Source organism: Centropristis striata, chromosome 14, assembly GCF_030273125.1.
Source record: "Centropristis striata isolate RG_2023a ecotype Rhode Island chromosome 14, C.striata_1.0, whole genome shotgun sequence".
NCBI lineage: Eukaryota > Metazoa > Chordata > Actinopteri > Perciformes > Serranidae > Centropristis > Centropristis striata.
In genome coordinates this window covers 16,638,250-16,653,235 of record NC_081530.1, presented here as the reverse complement: position 1 = coordinate 16,653,235, position 14,986 = coordinate 16,638,250, and the positions used below count along the sequence as shown (strand labels likewise).

Genomic DNA, 14,986 nt, shown 5'->3' with positions numbered 1-14,986 from the left:
GTGTGTGTGTGTGTGTGTGTGTGTGCATGTGTCTACGTGTGTTCATGTGTGTGTCCATTGCAGACATGGGGGGAGATGAGAGCCTTAAACACTGAGAGGATCAGACCCGGCTCCCCTGGACACCATGGAATACGATCAAGAGGAAAGAGTGTGTATATGTGTGAGTGTGAGAGAGAGAAGAAGAATGATAGTAAGACATACCTGCAAAAAAAGCTACAAATATAAGAAGTAAAAGGTGTTTAAATGTCGTCTTTTTATCGCTGAAATAGCACGCCATAGAGCATCAGTGATCATATTCAACATTTTAAAGCATCAAAACAGATTTTAACTTCATCCAGAATTCTTTAAAAAATAGGCAGAAAGACCTGTCTGACCCCAACATATAATACTTTTTATACCAGATTTTATCGGTTATTTTATTGCTAAGTAAGATGTGGGTGTGTGAGGCAAAGGGAGATGTCTCAATTTGAAAAGATCACTTAAATTATGGACGATAAAATCCTCCAAAGACCTTTTCTGTCTCTTACACACACACACACACACACACACACACACACACATGCACACACACACACAGATGTGCACGACATATCTCCTGTGAGACGTGAATTTTATTCACACAAACCTTATAATCCCTTTTCTTGTACTACATAAACATCATCGACCAAAGTCTCAAATATCTTTTCTCTGCATCTTTTCCTCCATGTTTACTCTTCATCTGCTTCCCTCTCTCTCCGTCTTTCACTCACTCACTCTCTCTCTCTCTCATACACACACAAGCACAAACACACGTGTTCATGCTCGGCCTGCATGGTGTTCATGGAGAGAAAGAGAGACAGACACACAGTGTGTGTGTGTGGGTAGATTTAGAAGCGGGGATCAATGAGAAATGTAGAAATCAATGCACTTAGCAGTGGGAAATCAATGGGGCCTAATCGGGATGCCAATGGCACAAGTCAAAACAATTAAGAAGGAAGAAAAATGTTTAACAACCCCCCACCACCACCGCCGCCGCCCCACCCTGATGCTTACACAGAGGCCGAGGAGAGATGGAGGGAGCGGAGGGAGGAAGGAAAAGGCTAAAGAAATGCGAAGGATGTTGGGAATGTCGAGAGGAAGATAACTGCAGCGTCTGGATGTGCTCATGGAGCCAAAGAACTTAATTAATTTACCTTGTATACAGCCTGCAGAGTTGCTGGTTTGAATCCAGCTCAGCAGATTACGTTGCTCCATATTCCATCTCACATTGAAGACCAGGTCACTCACTATAACCTGCAAAAAAAAGAACACAATGATTAGGGAAGAAAGAATGAAATTCAGAAGAAGACAAATAAGGTCAGATAAATTTAAAGATATGATTAAAATAACAAATTATGACAACAGTATGCATATTATGGAGTAAGTCATTGGGGTTATTAAAGCATACGAAAATGCCAAATTGGTTTTTGCTAGGGGACTTCAATGATAAACTGGAATGAGTATGTTTTAATCTCGCTCATGAGGGTCGATAAATTGATAGAAACATACACCTTGCACCTTTGCAATCACAAAGAAAATCACTGTCAATAATCATCAAAGTACATTTTTTCGCTGCTAATCTGTGGTGTCAGCAGGTCAAGATCTAGATATCCTCTCCACCATCACATCCAGTTTTTCCAGGGGGATCCTGGGGCTTCTCTAGACCACATAGTAGTGCAAATCTCCATTTCACCCTCACTCATGACCAAGACACAAGAAGGACAAGAAGTGGTCAGTCCACTGTTTTGTGGCAGTGGATGCTGGACGGCATGCACCGTTTAGAGCAGCAGAAGTAAATTACCCTCCACTCTTTGGCTGCGCTGCTGCTAATTCTGACATTACTCTGATTGAAAAATCCATCCTTCCACCTTCCTCTGCTAATCTGGGGCCGGGTCACAGAGGTAGGAGGCTAAACAAGGTATTCCACATGTCCCTCTCCACAGGAACATTTCCTGCTCTTCCTGGGGTACCCTGAGGCATTTCCAGGCCACAAAAGATATATAATCACTCCAGCATGTTCTGAATCTACCCCGGGACCTCCTACCATTTGAACCTGCCCAGAGAACCTCCTGATCAACCACCTCAACTGCCCCCTTTTGGCTCAAAGGAGCGGCGGCTCTCCTTGGAGCTCCCTCTGGATGTCTGAACTTCTCACCCTTTTCCCTAAGGTTGAGCCCAGCCACCATGTAGTGGAAACTAATTTCAGCTGCTTGTTTCTGCAGTCATTATTTTTGTCACTCCCTAAAGCTCTTGATCATTGGTCAGCATTGGAACCTACATGGGCTGGTGAACGGAGAGGTTTGCCTTCAGGCTTAGCTCCCTCTTCACGACAATGGTCCGGTACAACGCGTGCATAACTGCTGATGCAGCACCAAACCGCCCGTCCATTCTGAATCAAGAATTCTCTGGGATAACCTCAACAATAGTAACTGACAATCTTCTGGATGCAGCTCCAAGCAAGCAGACAGAGTTTCATTATATATTCCCACACTCACTTGGTGCCTCTCTGAGGACAAAAAGCGAGCCCCTAACCAGGAGTTTGGTTCAAGGGCAGGTGCTGTGCATAGAATTGAGTCCCCCCAATTTGGAGCTTCCCACCTCCTGCAGTTGGGCAAAAAAAATCCAGATTTGCACACAACAGATCAATCCAACAAGGCCTTCACCTTCATCTGACTGGTTACGCACGAGACTTTTAAACCTGGTTTTGTGGGTGCTGGGTCTATTTGGTGGCAGCCCCATACTGAGCTTGACCAGACCATTTAGGTACGAATATCAAATGCTTGCCTGCAATGTCCTTCCAAGGCCTGATTTCAGAGTGGTTCTGGGTTTGCTGATCTGGAAAAGGTGCCGCTTATCTGGAGATGGCAATCTTTGAGTGGCTCTTAGAGATCTGAAACAAATTTAGCTCATAGGGAGGCCTTGCAAGGAGCTCTAGTCCCCAACAACACAACTCCTACGTGCATCACCAAATCACCAACACAATAAGCCTCTCATATTCAGAGGGTCATATGTCAGTCACCTATTACTAAAAAAGAACAAAGTGTCTCTCTTTTGACAATTAAAAAAAGGCTTGAAAGGTTGCCGTTTATAGTTTTCACCTACTTATATTAAATTCTAATCATGACAAGATTATTTCTTTTCCTGACACATAACAACATGTAATTGACGATTTAAACTGACCAAAGCTGCTTTCCTCTGTGCAGAATGAAAACTACAAATGTTTTACAGCCACCTTTCAAGTCAACAGAAGGTGAAGGTTTCAGATGCTGAAGATTTTGGGAGGAGAATCACTTTAATGTGCGGATGGAGATGAAAGGATATGAAAGTATTGGCAGTGGGGCAGAGCCGGTAGAGAGGGAGAGAAGCAGTTTTGTTAGAAACCTCCTACAGCTCATAAAATCTGTCAATAAAAATATTTCACTCTGAAAAGAATTGACTGATGGAGATGACACCACTGCATAACACAAATATACCCAATGGCACACTAGGAGAGAGACAGGAGGCGGATAGGCAGCAAGAGGAGAGCCATAGAAATGTAGAAAGAAACTATCTGAAGGTATGGCGAGGCGCATGCCGTAGGACTGCAGTCGGGTTGATGTGTATGTGTGTGTGTTATGGGGAGGTGGTGGTGAGGTTGATCTGGGGCCAATCAATAGCGGCAGGCTCTCTTACGACCCCTGAGTTCCTCCTGGCTTGGCTGGCAGGCTGGAAATCAATGGGCCAGGCCAATAACTCAGGATGGTGTGTGGATTAGTGAACTGTCAACTAATCAGAGAGTTACTGAATCTGACACCACAGCTATTAACCTATCGATGTGACACTTGGCACTGACACACACTCACACACATGGATATATATATATATATATGTATTGATGAACACACACGCACATAGAAACACGTATGTAAATGCCTGAAGCTGTTGATACACACTTTCAAGCACACTTTTACTTTCCAGTGGATATACAGCAGATTAATTCACACTCATGTAGAGATCTGGATAGTATGCGTACTCACACACAAACATATATGGTTGGAAGCATAGACACGTACAATATGTTCTCACCCCATGCCACCCATTTTAGTGTCATGTATAAACAGAACATATAATAAATGGTTTATAACCCACTATAATGTAGTGGTAAGCGGGGTAAAAATGGACCCACCAGTAAGCCATTGGAGAGTAGCAGAAAAAAATGGCTAGTTTGTCTATCAGAGTTGATGATGACTACAGCACGCCTCATGTTGTTGGGTTTTTGCTGAACAAACTGATCCGTGCCTGAACTGGACACACTGTCAAACTGGACAGGTCAGGGAGGATGTAGAGCTCAGAGGTGCAGATTTGGTGCTGCTTCCTCTTCAACATAGCATAAGCGCTACTCCTCACAGAGGACTGCACTTTCCTGGGCTTTTCTTCTCCAGGCTGGTCGGTCCTGAACTAGGACTTCCCAGATTTCCAGGTCAAATCCAAAGCTCATCAGGGAAGCTATCAAAGTATCCATGTATCTGTTTCTCCAGGCCACTTTGAACTGATTTACCTTTATTAAGATTGCCAAAGACTTGTTTTCCTGTGCAGGGCATTTTGGTCTATCTGAGCTGTGCCTTCAGAAGTGGGGTGGGGATACCGGGAATGTTATTCTAGTCTGAGAGAATCTCTCAGACTGGAATTCTGTCCTGCCGTTGGATTTCCAGCAGTTTCCTCAAACAGCTCAAGTGGATTGGCTCAACTTCTTGGCATGTTGCAGTTACATAGACTTCAAAAAGCTGCACTGGCCTTCACAATCCTGATGTTTACTTCATCATTCATATGCACAGCCACGGACAAAATGCTACCATGACTAATGACTACAACACACAAGTTGGGCAGCTGGTTCGAATCCCGGTACTGACAGGTCTAGGACTGAAGTGCCCTTGAGCAAGGCACCTAACCCCCCTGCACAGCTCCCCGGGCGCAGTAATGTGCTGCCCACTGCTCCTTGCATGGTGTGTTCACTTGTGTGTAAAAAAGGATGGGTTAAATGCAGAGGTTGAATTTCCCCATTGTGGGATTAATAAAGTAATCTTCTTCTTCTTGATCGCCCACATTTTGTTTTTCATAGACTCTGCACACTGACTGACTCTCACTGTCCAGTGTCTAGCTAGCTACATTATCTAGATCACAACCTGTACTACTGGGACCACCGAGGAGAAATCAGCTCTAACTGTAAAGAGGCTCTGCAGGTATGTAGCAGCAAAATGCTGGAGTAGATTAATCTAAAAGGAAAAAATGAAGAGCACAGTAGAAGCACAATAAAAAGAAAATTTAAAGAGAAGAAATGCTTCACAGATAAGGGAGTGAAGGGAGAATGGCATGTTTTATGACAGCAAGGACAAAACTATGAGCTGCAACGTTTGCTGCAGGTACTTGATGAATAGGACCTGCTCCTTTGTTTGTGTTCGGTTTTATCTGCTGCAGTTTTACGGCCAGTTGAAAAATATTTGGGATTTTTTTCATTTTACTACCATTGGCAGATAGACCAAAAAGTTAATTTAAGACCCTGGTTGTAAGAAAACAAGTGTTTATTTATGTATTGTTGTAGCTATAACTTCAATGGAGGCTGATGTTTATAGGTTGATAAGAATGACAATACAGAACATTTATCAATTATAGAAAATATGTCTTCATAAGATAATTTATAATTGTTAAAGAAATATGTTAGATTAATAAACACTTAATATCCTTACATCTGAATACAACTACATTATAGTGCTTTATAAACAATTTATGAAATTATTTTATACTGCTTTTAAATACTAAATAAGTAATAATACTAATAAAGTATTATTGGGCAGGTGAAAAGGAAACTGATTTATATTGCTTCATTGCACACAAAAAACAGAAGTCAGCTATAATAAAAAAATATTTGGAATAAATCAAAGTAAAATCTATCAAAAAAATGAAAATGAAAATTAAATTAACTGATGAAAACATGATATGTTTTGTATATTTTAATTTGGATATAGTATAAAAAAATCTGCATCACTTCTACATGTTATTAATGGTGAAAAAGTGTCTTCCCTCATTAAAAAAAAAGAGTCCTTACATCTCAGTAACTGAATGAATAATCAATAGGTACTCATTTAACAGGACAGCGTGGGAAATACAGTTCAGCTCAGTTCAGCAACAAAACACTGTTGAACGTTAGTGACAAAGACACAACTCGCAGTTTTTGTAATTATGGAAAAAAGCACATTTGTTATCCTGAAATAAAGATACTTAAAACGCACCTGAGCTTCATTCAGAATACAAAGAATATGCATTGATACCTTATTCAGTGGTCAGTTCATTAGAGGATCATTTGAAATGAGCAGCCGTCACTCAGATTTATAACATGTATTGTGTGCTCTGACCCTTGACCTTCACAACACTAAGCTCTTTGGATGTTTGTGACGCAGACATTTAAATGTATTCCTCTGTTTTAGGCTTGTATGTCTCAATATCTCTGCTTTGCTCCGAGTGTTGACAATGACTAAGCCTTGTTTCCTGCATACTAAATAATTCATTAGTGCTTCAATGCATTTGTTTAAGCTTTAGAGTAAACAACAACTAATATGCAGGAAAAGCACATAAAATGTTACGGTGTGTTGTTCCTTTTTAAGACTTTTTCTAGCCAACACCATATATATTATTCCTGGAACTTTTTGTCAGCTGAAAAAAGGTGAGTTATCTCCACATAATAAGCAGGATAAGCTGAGTTTAGGTGGCTTTACTCTGTGCTACATCCCCGCTTTTTATCCACAATTCATATCCAGATTCCTTGGTGCTTCTTTAATATGTAGACTCTCTGATCTTTTGATATTCTCATGTTCCTCTAGTGTGGAACTACAGGCTTATTCTGTGTCAAGGGTGCTGGTTCGTTTTACATTATTCTCTTCTATTCTTCTGTCCTTTTCTACTTTTTTTTAGGGAGGGGGGGAGCAAAAGGAGATTATTTTGGGGGGTAATTCCATTGAAACCGCTCTGAAATAACTTGACTTGGCATGTGCCTATACAAGGCTCCACAAAAGGCTCCAGGAATACTATTCAGTAATGGGGTAAAGCAAGAGAAGAAGCAGGACAAAAAGCCTCTGCTCAGTGTGTGTGTGTGTGTGTGTGTGTGTGTGTGTGTGTGTGTGTGTTACAAGAGCAGCTGAAATGAGGGGAGAGGAGAGAGAACGAAATCACCTGAGAGAAAATAAGACAGCTAGCGAGAGGGAAAAAAGAGGATGAATGAGCAGCAGAGAAACCAGTGGAAACTAATCAAGTGTTGAGAAAAGAGAAGAGAGTACACTAGTTTGATATCCTGCAAAAAAAATAAAATTTTTATTCATTCATGAAGTGACAGCCCTGAACAGATTTGTGTATTCGCCATCTTTTCACCAGAAAGTTTTGGGTCCGCTTTTTTGGGCAAAGGGCAGGCTGCTTGGACTATTAAAACATGTGTATGAATGAAATTAGAACAAAATCATAATAACGACATTTTGAATTGTGTTCCTAAAAATATGAGGATAAATCATTCAATACATTGGAATATCCACAGAAAAAAATCTGCTCAGAACTTGCAAGTTTTACACAATCTTCCTGCAGATTAAGGTTCACTGTGCAGTGGTTAGTATAATGAAGAATTAAAAAAGATATTTTAGAAGAAGAAGGCTTCTTTCCCCCCTTTTTTGTAATTGAATGTGGGTGGGAGGCAATGGGGTCTTCACTGTATACAAAGCTTAAGAAAAAGGCTTTGAAAAGCACTGAATTAGATTTATTATATTAGGGTTTTGTTCATGAAGTGTTTGATCGAGTGGTTTTAGTTTTAGAGTAATGTAAAAGAAACAAAAAAACAGGCCTGGCTGAATCCATACAATGCATTTTTTACGGTGGCCGACAAGGGTCAAACGGACGGCAACGGCCCAATACGTCTCAGTTTGAGAAAACAGCTTCAAGTACAGAAACGATGCAAAATCACAAACTCAAACGCGCTGCAAATGGAGAAACGATCTGCAAACCGAGAAACGATCTGCAAACGAAAAACGCTGCATGCTCCAAACCTGCAGGGGGCGCCCTCAGCGTAACAGCTCAATAGAGAGACACACGGGATGGAGAGAGACAGAACAGCTGACTGAATCCCAACAGTGTGTGAAGATACAGCGGGAACGGTAATGTGACTTTTACTTGATTTTATATATATGTATATATGTGTTTATATATGTTTGCATGTAGATTAGCCTGCTTGACATAAAACACCCGTTTTAATAATACATTAAAAAGCCCTCTTATCACAGTCTCCCATACAGATCGTTTCTCGGTTTGCAGATCGTTTCTCCATTTGCAGCGCGTTTGATGATGATGATGCATTTGTCTTTGTTTTTTGCAGCACGTTTTTTAATTTGCACCACGTTCCTCGTTTTGTACCTCGTTTAGACTTGTGTTTGAGTTTGTGATTTTGCATCGTTTCTGTACTTGAAGCTGTTTTCTCAAACTGAGACGTATTGGGCCGTTGCCGTCCGTTTGACCCTTGTCGGCCACCGTCATTTTTTCTTGTTTAAGCACATCAAAGTGTAATTCCCAAGAAAATTGGGAAAACAGTTAACAATACCATGAGAGAAGTGAGGAGAAAAATGTAAGAAATGTACAAAAAAAAAAAAAAAGAAAAGAGGCGGAAAGGCTTCAGAAATCAGTGGAGGGGAAGAAGAGAAGGCGCAGGCTCGTTCACACTGCGGTCTAACGATAAGAGTTGGAGTCCGGGGCTAAAAGAAAGAGGAATGGAGGCAGGTTACAGAATTACAGCCACCAAGAGAAAGGCGAGGAAGGAGGTGAGTGAGGAGGAGTGGGAGGAGGAGGGAGGGGGGGGGTTCATGGGCCTCCCACACACTCCGGATTAGGAAACATATGCAGTGGAGTAGCGAGGGATTAGGGGGTGAAGGAGAGCTGGAAGAAGGAAAAGAATGTTTTTTTGGGGAGGCGAGGACGGGGTGAAGGGGAGGGAGGGGAACACAAGTGCTCGGCCAGGCGTATTTCCACCCTGCTTTCATCCTACATCCCCTCCTCTGCCTTCCTCCTCCTCCTCCCACCCACTCACCTTCATCTTTGAACCACTGGGATGATGAGATTGGTGTGCAAGGACTCGGAGGGAGACAAGGGAGTGAGGCCGCTTGCTGGCGCCATCCTTTGATTGTGGTTTATTTGTTGCGGACACAAGAAGCACATCGGGAAAATTGTTAAAATGAGTAAAAACCTTGAACTTAAATCCTTTTAGTTCCCATAAAACATGAGCGGTGACTTCGGGGGACTCAGAGTGCTGAGGGTTTTCGTTCGAGGAAGGAGAAGAGGAAAACAGAAAGCATTTTGATTTGGTCAAATCAAGGTTCAAGAGGCTGAATAAATAAATAAATGAATTGGAAAAAGTAAAAGTCATTACAGAGACAACTTAACACATCATGGTAATTCTGACAAATCTTTTATGAATTTTCAATATGTGAAACACTCACTTGTTCACTTATTCACTACATAGCAGTTAACTCTATAATGAGCAGTAACAGTACATGTCCACAGGATCCCTTATTTCTTCACTGCCCATTCATTATATTTTATTCAGTATATAAGCAGCCAGGCAATGCATTCTGGTAGCGCTGCGGTGCATCTTGGGAGATGGAGCGTCACATCTGCATAAAGTTGAGGTTTACTTTATGCAAATCAGAGGCATCCAGCAAGACTCGCATCCTCTGGAGCCTCCCGAAAAACCTTCAAACTAACTGTTGTCAATCTAAAATAAAGCAAGTTTCAGCATATTTCTGGCCTCAAATCTATTTTCAGAAACACATTGCAGTGAGCTAATTTTGTACTATAAGAGACAAAGTTTTCAAATAAGCTGCCATGTTGGTCCGGTTCAAAATCCCTTTAAAGCCTTTGTCCCATCAGGTGCCCGAATGTTTTCTTTGTTGGTCAGTTGTCATGGAAGAGAAATTGATAATTAGCCCTCCGATGCTTAAAATAAAGCTGAAAAAATGTTCCATTGTGTTTCAGAGAAGGAAAGCACCTGTCAATCATTATCTACACCCACTAGTGACACGCCTATCAATTGCTGAGAAGAGACGTGACCCTTTGCTTTCAAAAACGCCCTGTGGGCACGAAACATAGGTTGAGATTTCAGACAAGTGCAGAGTCCATCCCGTGGAGACGACTTCTTTCATTTCACTGTGAGAATTTCTGAGGGAGTTATATAATACATAAACTTAACACTGAGAATGAAGACACTCAAATAAAATGGCAGACAGTAAATATAGTGCAATATATAGTAGATAGCAAGTGATTTTGGACAAAGTTTGGTTAAATGTGCAAAAGCGTGACTCATGGAATCGATTATGTAAATATAGATTGGGTAAATATAACCAAAATAACTGTTGCCATATTTATATGTATTCTAAAAATGAACTATATTAATAGTAAAGTAGTTTTATTATTACTCATTACTGCAGCTGTCCCAACAACATCTTAAGCAGCGTATCCATCCTAAAATAAGACTTACTTACTAAATTTACACAATTAACTTTTTTTTTTCAACATATGTTGTGCCCAATCTGCTCATCCTGCGAATCAATTCTCTTTCAGTAAAATAAAGTCAATCACACTCAAACCACATTCATTAAAATACAAAATTCTACAACAAATCCATATTTTTTTCTTCAATTTTTTTTTTAAGACAACAGGTCTCTCTAGACTAGATACCTGCAAATCATGCAAACCTATTTTTTTATTCATCATCTAACTATTTCAAAGCTCTATGCACAGTATTTAAGTTATGGCGTGCATTTAAACATGCTGTATTTCATCATATTTAAGTTTACCAATATGTAAAACAAAACATATTTTTCACAATGATTGTACATTTTTTAACTGTGTCAAATAAATTTACATTTACATTTACATTTAGTCATTGAGCAGACGCTTTTATCCAAAGCGACTTACAGGAAGAAAAAAAAAGCAAACAATCAAGGAATAGTGCAGTAAGAGCTATTAGTGCATCGATAAATAAAAATACATTTAAACAAATTTTAAAATTGCCTCCAAAATATAGATTTCAATACGGTCTGGGAATCTCTCTTATCAGTGTGACCGTACATAAGTCAAATATCTGATACATGCAACTTACTGCAGATAGCTAAAATAGTGTGTGTGTGTGGATGGCTGCTGTACACAGGGGAGTCTACAAGCCTAGTGTGCATGTGTGTGTGTGTGTGTGTGTGTGTTGTGTGCCTGAATGTGTATGTCTCTGTGTGTCTGTGTGCATGTGTGTGTTTGGGGTGTTACAGAGGGTCATGAGTCAAGGTCAGGTGATAATTTGCCAGAAAATCCGAGAAGAGATGAAGGGAAGGAGGGACAGCGGAGGAGACGAAAAGAGAAGAAGAAGTAACAGAGAAGGAAGAAATGATGGCAAAGTGATACTCAGAAGAAACAGGAGGCCAATCACTGAGGAAGAAGAAAACCTGCGACCGAATCTATCCACCAATCTGTCATTGTTCTCATTTTGGCCAGTTTGCTTCAACTTGTTTTCAGTTTTGTCTCAAATTTTTCTCATTTAATTGACTTTTTGTTTCGCTGCTCGCCTCTTATCTAAACGATATGACCACATCTGGTATAAAAACATTAATAAACACACTAAAATAACAGTCTTCCTGTCTTAAAATCATCAATATCTTAAAATCCTCCCACCAGCCATCCTCTATCTACCCTTTGCTTTTGCCCTGTCTCTCTCTCTCTCTCTCTCTCTCTCTCTCACACACACACACCAATTTCTTTATGAAACAATTGACACTATATTTCATGTGTCCACCAAATTTCTGCCTCCCTCTCTCTCTCTCCACCATCTCACACACAAACACACAAGCACACACACTCCTGGATCAGTGGGGTCAACCTTTGGTGGATGAGGTCAGGCGTCTGGGATGAAGTTGACCTTTGACCTTGAGGGCATGATCGCCTGCTTGCATCCTAACCAGCTGGACAATGAGCCAGCCGTCCAGCCATGTGTGTCTGTTTTTACGTGCGAGTAGTGCATGTTTACATATGTGCACCATCTCTATATTTTGTGTGTGTTTTGGTGAAAGTGTGTGTGTTTTAATATCTGTAAATGCATGTGTGTGTCTGCAAGGAGAAATTGGATTTACCTCTTCGGTCTCAGAGGGACGGGGTCGGGACTGCTTGTTACCGACGCCGAATAACAGAACAATATTGATCCGGCCGGGGTCATCCATTGACGAATCCTGTCTTTAGTCTTTCCTGCAAACGCTCATCACTTCCTGTCTTCTTCCTTATTCGGGGTTAATATCTCATTAACTGCTATTATCTCCACACCGGTCACCACGGCAACAGCCGGCGGGACAAGAGCTGACAATTCCCGGCACTGCATCCTGCGGATCAGACAGGCAATGACCAGATTATAGGAAATCAATCCAAGGGGAGTTACTGTTTCCCTGACCTCCCAAGCTTCATTTCCACTATTTATTGAGGAACGCTGGTCAAACGTCGACTATTGTAAGGGTTTACACAGATGTCAATACATGCAACGACGTGAGTCAATATGCAATGGGCATCATGATTGTGGTTAATCATTTCAAGGTTCATAAATCAGACGTTAGCTGGAAGCAATTTGATGTCAGAAAAAAAAGGGAGTTGGTTACATTGATTGAAAAGATTTTAGATTTATTATTTAACTCCCGGGGTTATTGTTTCTTTTCTGCCAATTGCGTAATTTTCAACACGGTAAAATGTCAAGCAGAAATTAAAAATATACTCACAGATGTTATCAGTTAATTTGGAATTAATTCATTTTTATACGACCGAGTAACACAGAGATGACAGTGAACCACAGGGGGTAAGAGTAGCTCCATATGTGAGGGGCTTTTCTTTCTTATCAGTCACTGGACAGTCCTGATCCTTATTCTCCACGGAGCAATGGAGGAAATATTATTTAACAGCCTACAGTTTGAGCTTAGCTATACAACTTTACTGTCACAGTATTTTTGATGATTACACAATTCTTTCATAATGACTGGTCAATAATGATCTGCTTTTCTTACTCCTTCATTTATACATTTTTATTGAGGAAGGGTTAACTTACTGGGGGATGTCTTGTAACCTACCTCACCTAAAATTATAGAAATGTAACCATCAAAAAACCCCTAATCAGATCCACTGACAATTACAATAGAATTGTATGATTGTGAAAATACAGTGACAATAAACTTGTTCATTCAAAAGGCAAGCTTAAACTGTAGCAAGGTTCTAAAATAACATTTCCTACATTTTTAAGTCAGTGCACCAGAGAAGATTCAGATTTCCTTTGTCATTTTTATGTGCAACATAGAAACACAATAACATTTTGAATAACCCAGCCAAAATAAAAACATAAAATGGAACATCTATTAAAAATAAATAAAAAGAAAATTTGTGGGTCATCGGTAAGTATGTGATATGTTAAAAGGTTAAAATGCTAGCATTAAAAACATGTTCATATTCTGAGGTAAAAGCAGAAGTACATTAAGAGTTAAACCATGATAACAGGACATATTTGTCAATTACCTTGCTCTTGTGTTTACATTCAGGTACACAGCTGACCTGGAGAACCATGCTAACTATATGGCAAAAGTTAGCTTATTTGGCTTAGTAGTAAGGAGCTAATGTTTGTGCAACTGAATAATACATTTCTGACTTAAACAGGTTTGAGCAGCTCTGTAAGCTAATTTACTACAGCCAAAAGATACTGTAGGACCTTAGGACTTGGTAGAGAAATATTGTCACACTGTTAAAATAATCGCCTGTCATTTTTTGTCAAAATTGTTTTTTTGCTTAAATCATCTCCTCATGACACCGGCCACCTATGGTAAAATCGCCTACATCCTCAGTTGATCAGATCATGTGATTTTACCCCTTTAAGATAATGATCTATTTCAAGTGTGTGACTTAAGCAGATTTATTATGCCTAAGTCAAAATAAAATGTGACTTAGGCAATTTTTTGAACATGCCTTTGTGACTTAAGCAAGATATGGTAACACTTTATTTTGACGGTGTCTACATAAGAGTGACATGAGCGTGTCATAAACATGACATGGGATGTGTCATGAACATTAATGACACTTTGAAGTAACGTTAATGCTCATGATACTTGTCTTGTCATGTTTCTGACAGGCTTGTGTGACTCTTATGTAGACACCTTCAAAATAAAGTGTTACCATATCTAAGTTACATAATTTACACACAGTGTTATTACTATGCCAATAGCCATCCTTTGTTACATCCTTTTTGAGTGAAATTATCAATAAATGTCATATGTTACACTTTTGGTGAAGTTTTTTGTGTTTCATGCAAAACTAGAAAAAAATGAGTTAGGCTATTATTTTAACAGGGAGACGATGTAACGTCAACTGTGAATGAGGTCATCATTTACAATAGTATGTGGCTAACTGAAGCCTAATGCTAGCCTGGCATTGAAAACTTTTAAGCTAATTTAAATATAAATACGAACAAAGCTTACCTTTCATACGTTCTAGAGCGGTTACCGTTACCATTGACAATGTTCTAGAACGGGTACGGACAGCTACCGCAGTGTTCTAGAACGTTCTAGAACCCCCAAACAACCCGAATTCCAAACAATGTGTTGCCGTTTGTTTACAGCATTTCACATAAAACTATCATGTTCCACGGTGCTATAGAAGGAAGAGAAGGAGTTGTTATTGGGCCTACAGGCTACTTACCCGTAATTAAAAACGCGCCTGGTGTCTGCACTGGGATGATGAGCTGTGGTAATGGCGAAGTGGCCGGCTGACCTTTGACCCTGGGGTCAAGGCGGCGGGGTCTGGCTCGCGGGCCCGCAGTGACAGACGCTCCCCGTAAATTGATGAAAAAGGCAATAGAGTCTGTAATAAAAGCAAATAATCACATAATGGCCTCGGTGAAAAT

At 40.2% G+C, this 14,986-nt stretch overlaps 1 protein-coding gene across 1 annotated transcript in view; it reads right to left on the bottom strand.

The window, feature by feature from the left end:
- The window catches only part of pou2f2a (POU class 2 homeobox 2a), a 106,025-nt gene extending 91,251 nt beyond the window's left edge, over positions 1-14,774 (bottom strand). The window contains 3 exon segments of the mRNA XM_059350681.1: positions 9,110-9,214; positions 12,194-12,437; positions 14,562-14,774. Coding sequence (XP_059206664.1) covers positions 9,110-9,214; positions 12,194-12,281 — 193 coding nt within the window. The 5' untranslated portion in view covers positions 12,282-12,437; positions 14,562-14,774.
- Positions 14,775-14,986: the final 212 nt, after the last annotated feature.